The 19,703-nt window shown below is 43.2% G+C and overlaps 1 protein-coding gene across 1 annotated transcript in view; it reads right to left on the reverse strand.

Annotated features, from left to right (window-relative positions):
* Positions 1-18,944: 18,944 nt before the first annotated feature.
* The window catches only part of LOC122923740 (F-BAR and double SH3 domains protein 1-like), a 31,865-nt gene continuing 31,106 nt past the window's right edge, over positions 18,945-19,703 (reverse strand). The window contains exon 10 of the mRNA XM_044274589.1: positions 18,945-19,381. Within this exon, the coding sequence (XP_044130524.1) occupies positions 19,322-19,381 (60 nt within the window). The 3' untranslated portion in view covers positions 18,945-19,321. The remainder of the gene's footprint in view (positions 19,382-19,703) is intronic.

A 19,703-nucleotide genomic window follows, 5' to 3' on the forward strand; every position in this document is an offset into this window, starting at 1 on the left:
GTCCCTGCTGAGAAACATCCCCATAGCATGATGCTGCCATCGCCATGTTTCACTGTGTGGATGATGTTCTTTGGGTGATGTGATGTGTTGGGTTTGCTCCAGACATAGCGTTTTATTTGATGGCCAGAAAGTTCAATTTTAGTCTCATCAGACCAGAGTCCCTTCCTCCATACATTTTGGGAGTCTTCCACATGTCTTTTCGCAAACTCACAACGTGCCTTTTTGTTTTTTTGCTGAAAGTAATGGCTTTCTTCTGGCCACTCTGCCATAAAGCCCAACTCTATGGAGCGTACGGCTTATTGTCGTCCTATGTACAGATACTCCAGTCTCTGCTGTGGAACTCTGCAGCTCCTCCAGGGTTACCTTAGGTCTCTGTGCTGCCTTTCTGATTAATGCCCTCATTGCCTGGTCCGTGAGTTTTGGTGGGCGGCCATCTTTTGGCAGGTTTGCTGTTGTGCCATGTTCTTTCCATTTGGTTATGATAGATTTGATGGTGCTCCTGGGGATCATCAAAGATTGGGATAGATTTTTATAACCTAACCCTGACTTGTACTTCTCAACAACATTGTCCCTTACTTGTTTGGAGAGTTCCTTGGTCTTCATGGCAGTGTTTGGTTAGTGATGCCTCTTGCTTAGGTGTTTCAGCCTCTGGGGCCTTTCAAAAAAGGTGTGTACATGTAATAACAGATCATGTGACACTTAGATTGCACACAGGTGGACATCATTTCACTAATTATGTGATTTCTGAAGTTAATTGATTGCACCACAGTTTTTATGGGGTGTATACATACACACATGCCAATTTTCTGTTTTCTATTTCTAAACAATAGTTTTATTTATATATTTTTCTCATTTCACTTCACCAACTTAGACTATTGTGTTCTGATCCATCACATAAAATTCTGATTAACAAAACATTGAACTTAAGGCTGTAATGTAACAAAAACACTAAAAAAGTCAAGGGGGGGGGGTTGAATACTTTTGCAAGGCACTGTATGATTTTAAAGTAATGTTAAATAAGGTTCTTCTTTGTCTTGTGTACATATTCTCTGCTATGGGTAATTTTTATGCAATAGCCAGATGATGTAAATTCAGTTGTGTCAGTAAGTGCAGATTCCAGCAAACGTGTAGCATTTTTTCAGCAATGCGCAGTGCGTGGGCGAAATGCATGGAAACGCCAGGTTGTTGATTATGACTTGATTAAAAATCTTTACCCCCAAATCTTGTTGTGTCTATTCATTAGTAAATCACAATAATAATTTGTGATCATAATATGGGATGAGAAGAAATTGCTATCAGTTTGGTCTTATGGTCCCAGTCAGCCGATCTCCTCCTCAAAAGTCTCCTTGGTAGCTGCTCACATAAATATGTCCACATGGAACATAATTTGTGGTGGAAGAATGTGCCTTGGTTTTTGCCATGAATTCACTTTAAAATCTGCAACATATCCACCGTAAAGTTTGGATGAGTTACATTGCGGTGGGAATTGACTGCACCAGACTGTTGAAGATTTTTTTTTTTTATAGCATGTGGATGAGAGTGATTACAATCTCAGCAGCTTTGCTGGTGCTGTAAAACACTGTGGATTTGCCATGCATAAGTCCATAAAGATAGAGGAACGGTGGATTTGGGGTGTCCTCATTTTCTCCCCTATAATGGCTGCTGTCAGGAAAATGAAGAGGGTTTTGTTGCGTGGAAGATAAACCACTTGTAGAAATGCAATGAAAAGTCCAGCTCAACTCCAGGTGGCCTGAAGAAACTTGCCAATACGTAAAACAATAAATCCCAGCACAAGGATGAGATCTAATAAAATGTCCACTTTATTGTCCAGGATTAAAAAGATTCCAGCATGAATCACGGCTTGACTAGCAGCTATGCATTATGGATTATTCAACCCCTTTTCAAGGCTTACTACTAAAAACTAAGAACATTTACATCACGTCCCCACCTGGTTGCGGAACACCCCCTTCTGCATTAACTATTTAACTCCCAGGTAAATGCCATGTATAATAAATCCCAAATGTAGCAAAAATTAATCACAATATAGAATACATCATACACCCAAAAATGGACTGAGAAAAATCATATCATAGATATAGTGGAGAGATTCTCATACCACCCATAGGCATCATTATTAGTATATGCAAACTTATGAGACACTATTGGGGAGATTTCTCAAAACAGTTGTAAATGAAAACTGGCTTAGTTGCCCCTAGCAACCAATAAGATGCCACCTTTCACTTTTCAGATCTCCTTTCTGACCAGTTTTCCTTTACACTAGTTTTGAGAAATTTCCCCCAAAGTGTCTCATAAGTTTGCATATACTAATAATAATGACGTATTAATAGCACAATATAAGGCCATGACGCGAGTTAAGACTCATCGGTTGTCTTGTTTCCAATATAAAAATCCAGTACAAGGCCTCATGCACACAACCGTTGTTTTGGTCCGAATCCGAGCTGCAGTTTTGGCAGCCCTGATGCGGACACATTCACTTGCTCCGTTACCTAGCCCCGCAAAAAAAAAAAAAAAAACATGCCCTATTCTTGTCCGTTTTGCGGCATTTCTACCATAGGCCTCCTGTTCCGTTCCGCAATTTGCAGACCGCATAAAACGGAACGGTCGTGTGCATGAGGCCTATCTCTCTTGTCAGTAATTTTCTGAAGTGACCGCCACTCCTAACTGGTTTAGTGACCTTTTCTATCTGAAAAGCCAAAAGTGGAAATATCCCCTATGTGGAGGTCCGCAGAATCTTTTGAAAGCATGGATATATTTATAACATTTTGGGTCTGTAACATCCGTGTGATGTTTATTAATATGTTTTCTTAAACGGCCAGTCATACACCCCACATAGTAATGTTTGCATTTACCACATGATGCTAAATACGCAATAATTTTGCACCATAAGGCTCCATTCAGACGTCCGTAACTTGTTTTGCGGATCCGCGGATCTGCAAAACACAACAGCGGCAATGTACGTTCCGCATTCCCGGTGTTCCGTGAAATTATGGTACCTGTTAAAATCTGGTACCCTCGTCACTTCCGGTAGTGACGTAGGTGCACCAGAAGCTTCAAAAGGAGGTGTGATCTTAGAGTCTGGCACCTGATTGGCTGAAAAGAAGGCGTGTTGGCGCCTGTGTACAACCAACCTGGGTACCGTAATTTTACATGCAGCGCCTGTGAACGCGCACAGGGAGGGAGGGTACCTATGATTTAAGGGCAGAAAAGAAGGCGTGTTGGCGCCTGCGCACAACCAACTTGGGTACGGTAAATTTTACATGCAGCGCCTGTGAACACGCACAGGGAGGTGAGGGTACCTATGATTTACAGGCTGAAAAGGCGTGTTGGCGCCTGCGCACAACCAACCTGGGTACTGTAATTTTACATGTAGCGCCTGTGAACACGCACAGGGAGGGAGGGTACCTTTGATTTACGGGCCACCGTGCATGCGCAAACCAGATTGCCTTGTGAAGCGGGGGGGAGGGAGGGTACCTTTGACTTACGGGCCACCGCGCATGCGCGAACCAGATTGCCTTGTGAAGCGGGGGGGGGAGGGTACCTTCGATTTACGGGCCACCGACAGGGAGGGAGGAAGGGTAACTTTGATTTACGGGCCAAATGTAACCTCCCTGCGTCCCTCCCTCCCCTCCTTCACAAGCACGAGCTGTAATATTTCAGTACCCTGCCTGCTTCACAAGGCAATCTGGTTCGCGCATGCGCAGTGGCCGTAAATCAAAGGTACCCTTCATCCCTCCCTGTGCACGTTCACAGTTGCTGCATGTAAAATTACGGTACCCAGGTTGGTTGTGCGCAGGCGCCAACACGCCTTCTTTTCAGCCGGTAAATCATAGGTACCCTCCCTCCCTGTGCACGTTCACAGTCGCTGCATGTAAAATTACGGTACCCTAGTTGGTTGTGCGCAGGTGCCAACACGCCTTCTTTTCATCCTGTAAATCAGCCTGCAATTGCGGACAAGACTAGGGCATGTTCTCTTTTTTTCATAGAAATGAATGGGTCCGCAATTCCATTCCAACGAAATTGCGAACATGTAAATGGACCCTAATTGATATAACTAATTGCTGTGTATTCTTGATCCCCATGTGGTGACAAGCTCCACGGGTGGTGTGTGGGTTTTCTCAAAAAAAAAACTTGGATGACAACATTAATCCTAAAGTAAGAACTTTCCAAGCTACCACTCTCACCCCAGGGGCCAAAACATCAGCTATCAGATATCATAGGATCCTGCAGTAGTATTGGAATACCGTATTTTTCGCCGTATAAGACACACTTTTTCTCCTCCCAAAATGGGGGAGGGACTGGGAGGAGGAGCTGGGGCCGGCAATAGCGGCGGGGCGGTGCAGTCACTGTACTATAGCCCCGCCGCTCCGGTATACTAATATAATATGTCATATTCAATTAATGGTTATTAAATATGCCCCTTTATGCCTAATAGTACCTTAAATCCTAAGCGCTTCAGTAGAATGCAGGCCGGGCGGGCGGCAGCGTAACTCCCTGATGTCACGTGCCTGCGCCGCCTACTTTATGAATGAAGCAGGCGGCGCAGGCAAGTGACGTCAGTGAGTGACGCGACACGCCGGCCACCCGGCATTGTACTGAAGCGCTTAGGATTTAAGGTACTATTAGGAATAAAGAGGCATATTTAATAACTATTAATTGAATAAGACATATTATATTAGTATACTGGAGCGGCGGGGGATCTGTGGATGGCACAGTTATGGGCTGGGAGGGTCTGTGGATGACACATGTATAACAGTGCCATCCACAGATCCCCCCACCCCCCGTAACAGTGCAAGCCACAGATCCCCCCATAACAGTGTCCGTCATCCACAGATCCCCCCTGTAACAGTGCCAGCCACAGATCCCCCTGTAACAGTGCAAGCCACAGATCCCCCCATAACAGTGTCCGTCATCCACAGATCCCCCATAACAGTGTCTGCCATCCACAGTTCCCCCATAACAGTGTCCGTCATCCACAGATCCCCCCATAACAGTGTCCGTCATCCACAGATCCCCCCCTGTAACAGTGCCAGCCACAGATCCCCCTGTAACAGTGCAAGCCACAGATCCCCCCATAACAGTGTCCGTCATCCACAGATCCCCCATAACAGTGTCTGTCATCCACAGTTCCCCCATAACAGTGTCCGTCATCCACAGTTCCCCCCATAACAGTGTCCGTCATCCACAGATCCCCCCATAACAGTGTCCGTCATCCACAGATCCCCCCATAACAGTGTCCGTCATCCACAGATCCCCCCATAACAGTGTCCGTCATCCACAGATCCCCCCATAACAGTGTCCGTCATCCACAGATCCCCAGTAATAGTGCCATCCACAGACCACCATTAGTTCCAAACCCACCAAACACACAGCACACCTTTTGGTTAAAAATATTTTTTTTCTTATTTTCCTCCCCAAAAACCTAGGTGCGTCTTATACGCCGGTGCGTCTTATACGGCGAAAATACGGTATATTGGATTACAATATTTTTTACCTGATTGTATTGTCGACTGTTAAATTACTGAAAAATTCACCAGCTGTGATTCCTCTTGAGAGCAAAATGTAGAATTGTTCTGTTAAGGGTCCATTCACACATCCGCAAATGGGTCCGCATCCGTTTCACAATATCGGGATCGGGTGCTTCTCCATTTATTCTCAATGAGGCAGGAATCAATGCAGAGAGCACACTATGTGCTCTCCGCATCCGCATTTCCAGAGCGCGCCCCCGAACTTCCGGGATGCGGTTCCTCAAAAATATAGCGCATGTCCTATTCTTGTCCGCAATTGCGGACAAGAATAGGCAGTTCTATGGGGGGTGCCGGCCGGGTGTCACCATGGACGTGTGAATGAACCCTTATACTGTTCCTCAATTGACCTTGTTTGACCTCATTGAGAAGCCTTTTATAACTATTCAGACTAGTCTCAGAGTATCCTCTAATGTTTAGCCGCCTTTTTAGTTTATCAGATAAAGTAGTCTCTGTTATATTAGTAATAACTGTTCGAGGATGACATGATGTGGCTAAAAGAGTAGCATTCCCTGAAGTCTCCTTCCTGTAAGGTTTTATTATTGTCTATGTCTAGTTCGATGTCAAGAAATGTTCTAGATGAGACTCCCATGTGTGCAGTGAATTTTAAGTTTAACGGATTGTTGTTAATGTACTGTACAAAATATTGAAAATAATGATGAGAATCTTTCCAGACAACCAACATATCATCTACAGTATATACAGGGGCGTAGCTAAAGGCTCATGGGCCCTGGTGCAAGAGTTCAGCTTGGGCCCCCCTTCTCTCAGTGCTTTGTGTCCAGGGGCAGGGAAACACATAGCCTTCGTGCTGCCTGAGGCAAAAATTGAAACTGCATTCCCCCCCCCATGGCAAATTCTTGACCTAACCCCTTACCTCTAATACCATTGTCTTCACATGTGGCACAAGGGTCTTTTGGGCCCCCTCAGGCTCCTGGGCCCGGTAGCGACTGCTACCTCTGCATCCCCTATAGCTACGCCCCTGAGTATATACAGTATCTTCATATCCAAGCTATAGACTTAATGTAGGGACTGTGAAAATTGTACAAAAAATGTTCGTCCCAAAGAGCTATATAAACATTAACGAGGGGGAAAATCGGAGACACCACCGAAAGTAAAAAAATAAATAAAAAATTCTGTGGTAACAAAAATTATGTGGCCATAACCCATAACTAAAAACCTTTTTAGTTCCTTACTGTACATGGAATATTTATCCATATGATCCGATAATGCAATAGGCCCTGATTATGAGGTATGGAGGAGTACAGAGCCACCACATCAAGAGTACCCCTCCTGACATTTCATATGTTGAAGTAACCCAAACACATGTTTGGTGTCTCTGATATACCCTGGTAATTTTTTCACCAGTGGCTGTAAATAATGGTCGACCCAAGATCCAAAGCGCTCTCCCATGGGTTATATTCCTGCCCCTACAGGCCTCAGGAGGAGGAAAGATGCTTTTATGCAGTGAGTGACTGGCTTTTCAGCATACAAATAATGCATAATTCTTCTATTTAAAGGGGTTGTCCGGGTTCAGAGCTGAACCCCGACATACCCACATTTTCACCTAGGCAGGCCCTGTTATATGAGCATCAGAGCATTTTATGCTCAAAGCTGTTCCTTGCCCTGCACTGTATCACTCAGGGCAAGGGCTTCTTTCTTTATATCTTCAGGGTTCCGCGTAGCAGTGTTGCAGGTGTTACAGGCTTGGGAAGCGCTCAAGCCGGCCCATTAGTGCTGGTGATGTCACCGGGCTCACTGCTGGATGGAAGCCTCCACCTAGCAGTCCCTATGGAGAGCCCAATACGTCATCGGATCTCCATGATATCTTGTTCTGCATGATACAATGCGGGGCAAAGCAGAGCATCGGAGCATGAAATGCTCATATCAGGGGGGGCTACCTGGGTGAAAATTTGGGTATGTCTGGGTTCAGCTCTAAACCCGGACAACCCCATTAAGACACCCAGAGGAGTCTGGCAGTGGCTTATTCCCACTGCACATTAAAAAACACAAAAAATGCACAGTCAGCTGAGTCAAGCATGCATGCATAGTATATGGGGCAGTGAACGGCTATCTAAGGGCTCATGCACACGAGTGTAAGGGGTCAGTGCCTATATTATGGACCGTAAACGGCGTGTCTGCAATATATGGGCACTGGGCATGTGCACTCCGTGCTGCGGATGCGGACTTAAATGGGTCCGCAATCTGCCAGATATGGCTGAAGATAGGACTTCTATTTTTTGCAGAGTGGAGGCACGGATTGGAAGCACTACGAAGCACTGCTATGGGATTTCTGGTCCATGTCTCTGCACCGCAAAAAGATAGAACATGTTCTATTTTTGGCCATATGTTGCATATTGCGGACCCATTCAAGTCAATGGGTCCGTATCGGCAAACGGAGGTCTGCAGCATGGGCACAGCCATTACGCTCGTGTGCATGAGCCCTAAGGCTCAATTCAGGCCTCAGTGGCAGATTCCGTTTTCCGGCATGCTGGACTTTATTCCCTGCTTAAAAGGGTTGTGCAGCAAGTTATATTGATGACCTATCCTTAGTCTAGGTCATCAATATCTGAACGGTGGGGGTCCAACATCCCCGCTGATCAGCTGTTGGACGAGGAGGGGGCCCTCCATGCAGACACTGCTTCCTGGTCATTACACTACGCATCGTCTCCTGTGGAGCAGTGGGGTAGTCTAATTACAAGCATTTGCTCCATTTGAATGGCTCAGGTACTTGTATTACACTGCACTTCTGAGATGAAGTGCAGGGTAATGAGGAAGCAGCGCTTACATGGAGCGCCGACTCCTCTTCATACAGCTGATCGGCGAGTGTTCCGGGTGTTGGAACCGCACCGATCTGATATTGATGACCTGTCCTGACAATAGGTTATCGATATAAATCTCTGCACAGCCCCCGAACAATGGAAATAAATATCAGTGATGTGAACGTCACCTAATATCTATGGACACCTTAAGAGAATCCTCCCAAACCTCTCACTGTGCACAGAGTAAATCTTAGGCCTCATGCACACGACCGTTGTTTTATTCCGTGTCTGTTGTGCCGTTTTTCGTGATTTTCTGCGGACCCATTGACTTTCAATGGGTCAGTTGAAAACTCGGCTAATGCACCATTTGCCATCCGCGTTCGTGATCCGTGGTTCCAGTCCGTCCCAAAAATATAACCTGTCCTATTATTTTTGCGGAAAACGGTTCGCGGACCCATTCAAGTCAATGGGACCGCTATAAAACGCGGAGGCACACAAGATTGTCATCCGCGTCAGTGTCCGTTTTTTTGCTATCCTTTGCATGGCAAACCTGTCTTAGACTTTTTTTTTACTTTCCTTTATGTCTGGTGGTCCTCCAAAAATAAAGGAAGACACGGAAACAAAAACGGAAACGGATCACGGAACAACGGAACGGAACACAACAACGGTCGTGTGCACGAGGCCATAATCTGTATCTTATGCCCTTGTAATGTGTCCAACACTATTGATCACTGTGCCTGATGCATCTACCTCAGTGTAAGTGACTAGGACTGCTAATAGAGAGGCACACACACTGTGTCATGGCCGCCTTTAAATACGACCAGCTATTGTCTTATCACAGTGACAACAGGGGTCTATGTTATGTGCAGACTATTTGTTTTAGCCGGGCCTAATCTTGCTTTGGCAGGGGGTTGCTTATAAATGTTTAATTTAATAAGAAACAGATGTCAACCATACTGGGGCCTGAGCATCAGGAGGTCGAGTTCATAACCGGGGCACATTTTTCCGGGGAATGGTCTCCCACTGCCTTCCGCAGTGATCAGTCTCCTCCTTGTCCGTCAGGCATGCCATTGACTTCTGACTGCTCAACCACTGTCCTGATGAAATGTGACTTTTTGGAGGAATGTTGAAACACACAATCCAGCACGTGCGAGGCGAGGGGATAAAGAATGCAATGCAGCTGGAACAGGCCAGAATTGTTTTCCGTGTCTGGTGATATGATAGACGAAACATTGTCCCAAGTTATTTCAGAGAGAAAATATGTTGTTAAAGCAAATGGGGTCATTTATCCATGAGGCCATTTTATGCTGAGCTTTGATATTCCCTGTGCAGACAGAGGATTGCTTAATTTATCACAATGTGCCGGTCTCCAGCAGTCCCTCTGCCTAGACTTAGGGCCGTTTCACACTAGCGAGTCCATTGCGGGAATCACGCTCCGTGTGCGAGTGTGATCCTCCATTCTGTACAGCTGGAATAAGTTATACATCTTCTTGTAGTGATATGGAGCATGCTGGTATAACCTGGGTATCTCATGTATATAATTATATATGTACAGCTGGAATGTTATACATCTTCTTGTACAGTATATAGTGATATGGGCCATGCTGGTATAACCTGGGTATCTCATGTACATAATTATATATGTACAGCTGGAATGTTATACATCTTCTTGTACAGTATATAGTGATATGGGTCATACTGGTATAACCTGGGTATCTCATGTACATAATTATATATGTACAGCTGGAATGTTATACATCTTCTTGTACAGTATATAGTGATATGGGCCATGCTGGTATAACCTGGGTATCTCATGTACATAATTATATATGTACAGCTGGAATGTTATACATCTTCTTGTACAGTATATAGTGATATGGGTCATACTGGTATAACCTGGGTATCTCATGTACATAATTATATATGTACAGCTGGAATGTTATACATCTTCTTGTACAGTATATAGTGATATGGGCCATGCTGGTATAACCTGGGTATCTCATGTACATAATTATATATGTACAGCTGGAATGTTATACATCTTCTTGTACAGTATATAGTGATATGGGTCATGCTGGTATAACCTGGGTATCTCATGTACATAATTATATATGTACAGTTGGAATGTTATACATCTTCTTGTACAGCAGGCATCCTCAAACTGCGGCTGTCCAGCTGTTGCAAAACTACAACTCCCAGCATGCCCGAACAGCCTATAGGTATCAGCCTACAGCAGGGCATTGTGAGAGTTGTAGTTTTACAACAGCTGGAGGGCCGCAGTTTAAGGATGTTTGTTGTACAGTATATAGTGATATGGGCCATGCTGGTATAATCCGGGCATCTCCTGTATATAATTATATATGTAAAGCAGGAATAGGTTTTACATCTTCTTGTAGTGATATGGACCATGCTGGTATAACCTGGGTATCTTCTGTATATAATTATATATGTACAGCTGGTATAAGTTATACATCTTCATGTACATAGTGATATGGAGCATGCTGGTATAACCTGGGTATCTTCTGTATATAATTATATATGTACAGCTGGTATAAGTTATATATCTTGTTGTATATAGTGATATGGGCCATGCTGGTATAACCTGGGTATCTCCTGTATATAATTATATATGCACATCTGGTATAAGTTATACATCTTTATGTACATAGTGATATGGAGCATGCTGGTATAACCTGGGTATCTCCTGTATATAATTATGTATTGTGGGGGTTCACTCTGGCAGGTTAGTGGATGCCGTATAGAGGCAACAACAAAGTATTTAAATTAAACAGTTCAGTGTTTATTCACACATTAAGTGACAAAACAAAAAGTCAGTTTCAAGGAAAACAGTCACCTTGTGATTCTGGTGTTCGTTCACACCATGCAGCAAAGAAGAAGTCCTTGGACAAAGCAGAATCCACCTGCTTTCACACCAACAAGGTAGCAGGCCTTAATACAGGCCCAATATCCCAGGTCCCAACACAGAGACTGACAGAGCTCGAATGTCAGAGAGGAGTTATCCATACCACCTGACAATGCTGCCTGTGTTTTATATCCCAAACCAAGGCCCTGGCCTGGAACGTGGGGAGTAGTCACCCACCCAGCACTTTGCCTACTCCCAGTAGAGCCATCCTGGATCAGCTATACAGCCATACTAAAATAGTAAAGTGTCAATCAGCATTAGCTGCCGCTGAAACCATAAAATACCGGCTCTTACTTCACGAGGCCAGGAACCTCAGTGACACATAGCTTCCGTCAACGACGGACCCTTGCGCCTTCCAGCAGTACGTACAGCTGATATAAGTTATACATCTTCTGGTATATAGTGGTATCAACCATACTGGTATGACCTGGGTATGTTCTGTATATAATTATATATGTACAGCTGGAATAAGTTATACATCTTCTTGTATATAGTGATATGGCCCATGCTGGTATAACCTGGGTATCTCCTGTGTTATACAGGAGATCTCCAGGTTATGGTCATCTATTACATATATACAAGAATATGTATAACTTATACCAGCTGTACATATATCATTATATTATGTTTTGTGTTATGCAAAAATCTTTTAACATCAGCCTTATGGTTGCATTCAACAAGCAATAAATTTAGCTACAGTGAGGAACAGAAGTATTTGAACACCCTGCGATTTTGCAAATTCTCCCACTCAGTAATCATGGAGGGGTCTGAAATTCACATTTTCAATGTGAAATCATTGAATCAAATTCAGGAAATCACATTGTATGATTTTTAAAGAATGTATTTGTCTTGCACTACTGAACATACCATACGTATTTGAAAACCTGAGAAAATCAGTGTTAATATTTGGTACAGAAGCCTTTGTTTGCAATTACAGAGGTCAAACATTTCCCGTAGTTCTTGACCAGGTTTGCACACACTGCAACAGGGATTTTGGCCCACTCCTCCACACGCATCTCCTCTAGATCTGTCAGGTTTCGGGACTCTCGCTGAGCAACACTGAGTTTCAGCTCCCTCCAAAGATGTTCTATTGGATTTAGGTCTGGAGACTGGCTATGCCACTCCAGAACCTTGATATGCTTCTTACGGAGCCACTCCTTGGTTATCCTGGCTGTGTTCTTCGGGTCGCTGTCATGTTGGAAGACCCAGCCACGACCCATCTTCAATGCTCTAACTGACGGAAGGAGGTTGTTGCCCAAAATCTCACAATAAATGGCTCCATTCATCCTTTCCTTAATACAGTACAGTCTTCCTGTCCCCTTCGCAGAAAAGCACCCCCAAAGCATGATGTTACCACCCCCATGCTTCACAGTAGGGATGGTGCTCTTGGGATGCAACTCATCCTTCTTTTTTTTTTTTTTTTTCTGTCTCTCAGAGTGGGAATGCACCTACAATGTGAATTTTCTGGGGCTGATAGCCCGCACCACACCCCATCCCACCACTCCCCCTTTTCAGAAAGTGGCCAGAGCGGCATACAAACACCATATTGTTCTTAAGTTTAGAGGAAGTGAGCGGTCAAAAGTACTATGTACCCCAAAATGGTACCAATGAAAACGTTAACTCATCCTGCAAAAAATAAGCCCCAACACAAGATGACTGACAGAAAAATAAACAAAAATGGCTTCATAAAATGGAAATACAAATAGCTTTTATTTTGTAAGATTACAAACAAAAATAACAAAATAGACATATTAAGTATAACTGCATTTGTAATGATCTGCTCTGTAAAAGTTTCTCATGGTATAACCATTCAGGTGAATGCTGTAAAGCAAAATAAAAGAAAAACAATGTCAAAACAGCCATTTTTTGCCAAACTGCCTTGTAGCGAGCGGTCAAAGAGTACTATGTATCCCAAAATGGTACCACTGAAAACGTCAACTCATCCTGCAAAAAATGACCCCCACACAAGACAATCGGCTTATATATGGCTCTCAGAAAATGGTGACACAAAAAGAGGATTTTTTTTCAAAAATGCTTTGTGTAAAAGTGGTAAAACATAAAAAAAATACTATATAAATTTGGTATCTCTGTAATAGTACTGACCAGCAGAATAAAGATAATGGGGGGAGATTTATCAAACTGGTGTAAAGTAGAACTGACTTAGTTGCCCATAGCAACTAATCAGATTCCACCTTTAATTTTTCACAGCTCCTTTGGAAAATGAAAGGTAGAATCTGATTGGTTGCTATGGGCAACTAAGCCAGTTCTACTTTAGACCAGTTTGATAATTCTCCCTTACTGTGTCATTTTTCCCACACAGTGTTCTCTACAATAACAGAAATGATAAAGCTCAGTTGAGATAAAAATAAAATGTATAGTTGTCAGAAAATGGCTGTACTGGTCTCCAGAGGCTGATCAATAGCAACATGGCCCTCCAAAAACCACCCCAATTTGAGAATCAAAGCGTAATAGAATTGCTTATCTATTAAACAAGGTGGACACCCCAATAACAGTAAACATAGTTTATTCACCCTAATTCGAGAATTAAGGCTTAACGGAATTGCTTATCTATTAAACAAGGTGGACACCCCAATAACAGTGACATTACACAGCTTATTCACCCAAATTTGAGAATCAAGGCGTAATAGAATTGCGTATATATTAAACAAGCTGGACAACCTCATAACAATTAAATTACACCGTTTATTCACCCCAATTTGGGAATCAAGGCCTAATGGAATTGCTTATCTATTAAACAAAGATGGACACTGTTCAATTACATACAATAGCTCTGTGCCCTACACAGGGATTGATGCAAACTGCCCTGTCTCCTATGGATCCCTTCAGCTTCAGATTATAGTCCCTGCAATCTCACCATACTCACCCTACAGTGTGTAAAAACTCTCCCTACAATCTCGCTGCACTGTCCCTGCAGTCTCCCTATCCAGTATTCCACAATTAAACGCTTTTTGAACACTGTCTCTGGCGCTTGTCATGTCTCTCCCTATGCTCAGCTAACAGTGAAATGGCTGACACTGCAGGGTATGAGGTAGTTATACGGTTGTGACATCACAGGGGCTGAGAAGCTGCTTATTGGCTGTCTGCATGGTATTATGGGTGATCCCGGGGGTTCTTCCTTTCTTTACCACGAAGCGCGAGAAACTTCTGGCTCCCTTGCTCAACACTACATGTCAAATTTGAAGAAGCCCTTATAAGAGACCCCATTTTGGAAACCACACCTCTCAAAGAATTTATTGAGGGAATGTACTGAACTCTGATTCTACAGATGTTTCCTAAAATTTAGAAACACTTGGCTGTGAAAATGAAAAGTGAGGTGAGAGAAGGAGCCCCCCATGAATGTTGAGGTCAGCTTTGACTGTGACATCTAATGGGTTAATCCACCATTTTTTTCCAGTGATGCCAGCAGATACAGCATTGGCCAGGCTGTCAGTAACAGGCCACTGAACGGAGCTCAGTTTCTGATCAGCTCACTGTACATGTACGGAACATGTCGAGAAGTCACTTGCCGCTGTGCTGTACATGTGTGGCGTATGTTGAGAAGGGGTTAAACGAAATAAAATAAAATAAAAACAAACGATTATCATAATGTATGGTGTGGATGGACTGAGTTGGCCTGAAGCAGCTATAGATGTCCTTCCTTTTCCTCAGCACTTCTGACCATGCTAAACTGCTGACAGAACTAAACTTTGTTTAGCATCAGTAATAGTGTGAATATGTACTTTTATACAGCCAGAATCTTTTCCTGAAAGTTCCCAGGGCAGGACTTCACTGTGAAGTGTTCATTGCATTAAGTTGTTCACAACCCCTCTCCTCTGCTATGACAGATATAGCATCCAACCAGAAGACCAATGGAGTTCATAGGGAATTATCCACCTCCAGTGTACTTGCAAGGCAGTATCTGGCAGAATAAAAGTACATATTCATACTACTACTTTTGAGAAAAGTTCCCAAAACGTACGTTTGTCCTTTTTCTTCAGCCCCTACCTAGTACTGTAAGCAGTTTATCAGGATCAAAACTGCTGACAGACTCCTCTTAAAATACTCTGAGATGTGTGTGATACAAGATTTAGATTTAATAAAAAAAAAAAAAAAAACAACAAACAAACCAAAAAAACAACGAATCAACGAATTTTGTGATACTCTGTCATGAGATGTCTATGCTATAACAGGGTGCAGCCACCCAGTGGTGGTGACGTGAACTACAGTCTGTCAAAGGTTTTGCTAGCATGCCACAATATTTTATAGAATTTGTTCCATGACAATTATGAGGCTTTACCCCAATTCAAGTAAAGCTAAGGGTGCACACATCTGTATATTGTTCCTACACTGACATATCAGACATAATAAAACTATAAAAAAGCTGTTATTTGAAACCAGACCTTTATTTAGAAATAAATATTTTTGTATGCAAAATTATTTTTAGTGCAACAAAGCATTAAAGGGGTTCTGCAGTTTTTTTTAAACACCCAGGACCCCCGCCGATCAGCTGTTTGAGAAGGCAGAGCTTAGCCCCGCCCAGGCCATTGATACTAGTCGTGACGTCACTGGGCCTATCCAGAGGATAGATCATCAGTTTAAAAAAACTGCAGAACCCCTTTAAACAATAACATCTACAGGTAACAAAGAGCATTGTAAACAACTGCATATTATGGAACAAGCTAGCTTTTAAAGGGTCAATAAATTACACATCACAACATCTATCACTTCTTTGGTCTAGAGATTTCCAGGATTGAACGGGAATGTCCAGGGAGACGGCTTTAGATACAGTTATGTTACTGGTTTCCAGTTCTATCCCCTTAAACTTTTTCTGTCTAGCTTACTATGTAAAACGGCCTGATGTGGGGCCATAATGAGCACATTTCCAGTCGATCCGTGCTCATTTAAAGGGCCTTTTTGATTGAACCTCTATGGGGAACGAACAATCGTTATTACGATTGTTCATTCCCCTATACACTTTACATGATGTTGGCAGCACATCCCAACAACCAGAAGACAAATAAGCGTTTGATCGCTTGTCGGATGATTGCTGCCCTGTGTACATGGGGCAATGCAAAAACATAGATTTCAAAGCTAACATTCTGCCTGCAACTGCCACTAGAGAGAGCATGGGAGCCTACTGTATACTGTATAAGCCGCAACTTTAAATCTATATCTATGCAGGAGATTTGGAGCTGTGTATCAGAGAACCTGAGCTCTGACTGCTATCAAGATATATTTATTAATTAAACTGCTCAAACATCATGTCGTAATTCACTTGATTTGGGGACACGAATATCTTGACAAGCTTTCCCATGAAATACTATCATAGCACATTGCTCTGATATACCATAAAAGTCTGATGATTGGGGGTCCAACTGCTGGGAGGTCCACCAATATCACGTGGACGCTTTTTCTTCTCATTTCAGATACAGAGTGGCCAGGCATACAAGGCCATTTCTCTGCCCATACCAGAACCAGGCTTCTGCAATGCATGCAAAAATCCAAAAGGAATCCACTGCAGCAAACCAGTGCTACGTCATGCAGATTTTGCTGTGGAGCCTTGCTACAGCCTGTCATTGCAGGAGGCTGGGTTGTACAGAGACTGGCAGGGGTATAGCAAGGAAGCCAAAGAGAAAAGTTTTCTAAAAACTTTGAAGAAGGTGTTTTTTTTTCCAGGATAAGTGGATGCAAGGGGTTAAATCCAATACAAATCTGAAACGAACTGCAAAGGGAATTGATATTCTGCTGATTGAAAACTCTGAACATATGACAGGTCAATTTCCGCTCAGAATAATTACACAGTGAGTGAATGAGATTTTTTTTTAAATCTCAGCCATCTTGCCGCTACTATATTCCGCTGCAAACCTGGATAGGAAATTCCCCGCAATTCCTGTCATATTGTAGTGTCCCACTAGGTATGGGTGGGCACTACACAAGGGTCAATTGGTGTGCGCGTTACTCCTACTCACAAGGAACAGAGATGTCATATTTAATTCTGCATTTAATGTATGTTTTAATGTGTTGTTACATGCAATGTACCCCTGTGTGATGCAGTAGCAGGCCTAGTTGGGTGTAGTTAGACATCCCAGACACTAGAGGGAGCCCCTAGTATAAATGTCCAGGCCCAGACAGTAAGAGAGTGTGCAGAGTCAGGAGTCTGAGAAGATTGAGGTTAAGAAGCCTGCTCCTGACATGCAGCTGGATAGCCCTGGCTGCTAGTGATGTCCAGGAGGCTGTTGAGAAGCTCCAGCCTGCCTGAGAACAAGAGAGCCTAAGTTAGCTCTGAAGAGATACCCCAGTTGCAGGATCCAACCTCCTGGGAGAAACCGACAGTTATCCACCTGATAGGAGGAGGCGACCCAGGGTAAGCAAAGTGACCCTGATGGGCAGAGGACCTTAGAAAGCATTGCAAGAGTATAATACCTGAGGAGGAAAATAACCAAGGATATAAGCCACCCTTTTAGGCATCCGGGCCTTGGGAGATATAAAGCCAGAGCAGGAGTTCTATAGAGGACAGTGTACAGTGATTCTGGGAAAAGTACAACCTGCTGCTGAGTGCTTGTGGAATTTACCCTCAGTGTAACTTGCATGTCTATTGCCTGCCATACTTGTGAATAAGCCCCTTTTTGTGGAACTGTAATATAGAGACTGTGCTACACCTGCTGTACAAAGTTGGATTGTCCAGTAAAGTTTACGTTTGGTTCACTGCATACTTGTGTACCTTCATCATTCCAACCACCAACCGGCGTGCCACCGTCCAAAGGCACTGGCGTCACGAATAACACAGGGACCTTGCCCCAGGCACACAAAATACCTGTAACATCCAGGGCACCTCAACTACCATCAGGCCTGGTCCCTATCTACAGAGCGTGCCCCAGAGGAACTGTGTCTACCTCTCCTTCACTGCCACGCGCCTGCCCAGGGTTCTTCAAATATAGTGAGTACCCTCGATTGCCCATAACTGTGACCTCACTTCGTCATCCCCTGCAGGTCTGGCGTGTTGCAATATTTTCTTACATTTTGGGTATAAATCCAGGAAAGATGGAGGAGGGGTCAATGTTCGTTTTGCAGATCGGTTTGCACAATGCAGGGTTCACAACAATGGACTTACTCCTTACAATGGGAATGCTAAATTATATGACCAAAGATTTACATGAGCTACTACAGATCACTATAGACTGGGCCATAATGTTCTGTTATTATGTAACATAAAATCTAAAACCATCATTCAATTGGAAAACATTTTACATCCTATATTTAAATATAATCTACATGAATATATGAGTATCTTTGTAAAGTATGGCAGCAGCTAATCCATCTGTAATATGTAGTTATATATTTTTCTATAGCCATATAATCAGAAAATGCTGTTTTACATAACCTGGACTGGAATTATAGCCCAGAGCAGCATTCACAGTTCTAATGGAAGCAGACGTCAAGACTGACACCAATCACGGCTTTCACAGTATAACTAAGCTCCTATAATGCAATGGGAGAGTTAGCTAGTCCTACTTCCCATGACTGTACAGTGCTCGGTGTAAAGATGACACTTACTAGGATGCAAGCTCTATACAGAGGTTGTACTAGCAAGGAATTCTGGGAGATTTCAGCTCTGAAGCTTGTGAATTCAGCTCTGGAATATAATACTGGCAGTACCATTTTAATGTGATGTATTTAGAAAATGACTCAACTCTGAATGACTGACAGCTCAGACTAATAAACACAATATGTAGAAAACCAGCATCAAAGATTATTGCTGTCCCATGAAGCAGCTTTATTTTGCTAGAGTTCTGTCTTCACACAAAGCCCTTAAAGAATAATATGTATTATATTAATGCACATAATACAATCCCTTAAAAGTGCAAAGATTGCATATTAAAAAGAAAGTTCATTACAGCAATCCATTATACATCACAAAGGACCACGTCTTGTGGAATACTGTCTACTAAAGGAAATGTCAGTCTCTTTGGTAATCTAGATAAGGTTCTTTCCAGTTCTGAGCCTGAGAATAGTTCCATCAGCATCTTCAGAATGCGAGCAGCGCGACTGTCCAGCAGAGGTTAATAAAACATGCAGCAGCCACCATTCTCTGAAGATCACGGATCTGATGACGGACTCTCAGTTCCTTTTGTTGGGGGTGGAGGTGCAGCCCGCATCTGCAAGGTGAAAAAGATTTTATGAAATACTGCAAATATATGCAACCAGGTAAATATATCCATATCTGACAAAATTGTGTCTAAAACCTGTTTTGGGGAAAGACGGATGATAGCTAAAATGGTCGCCATATGCCTCCCTAGATGAGAAATTCATAAACTGATCCTACACTGTAGTATTAGCAGATAGACATGCTGAGTGACAACCCCTGTGGGACCTGTAATAGCCTTTGTACTGGTCACCACCTCTTGTCCCCAGAACAAAATGGTCATACTGAACGATAGCTACTTCTAAAATTGACTTAAAGGGCTTCTGTCACCCCAC

This window comes from Bufo gargarizans, unplaced genomic scaffold (genome assembly GCF_014858855.1).
Source record: "Bufo gargarizans isolate SCDJY-AF-19 unplaced genomic scaffold, ASM1485885v1 original_scaffold_1852_pilon, whole genome shotgun sequence".
NCBI classification, from domain to species: domain Eukaryota; kingdom Metazoa; phylum Chordata; class Amphibia; order Anura; family Bufonidae; genus Bufo; species Bufo gargarizans.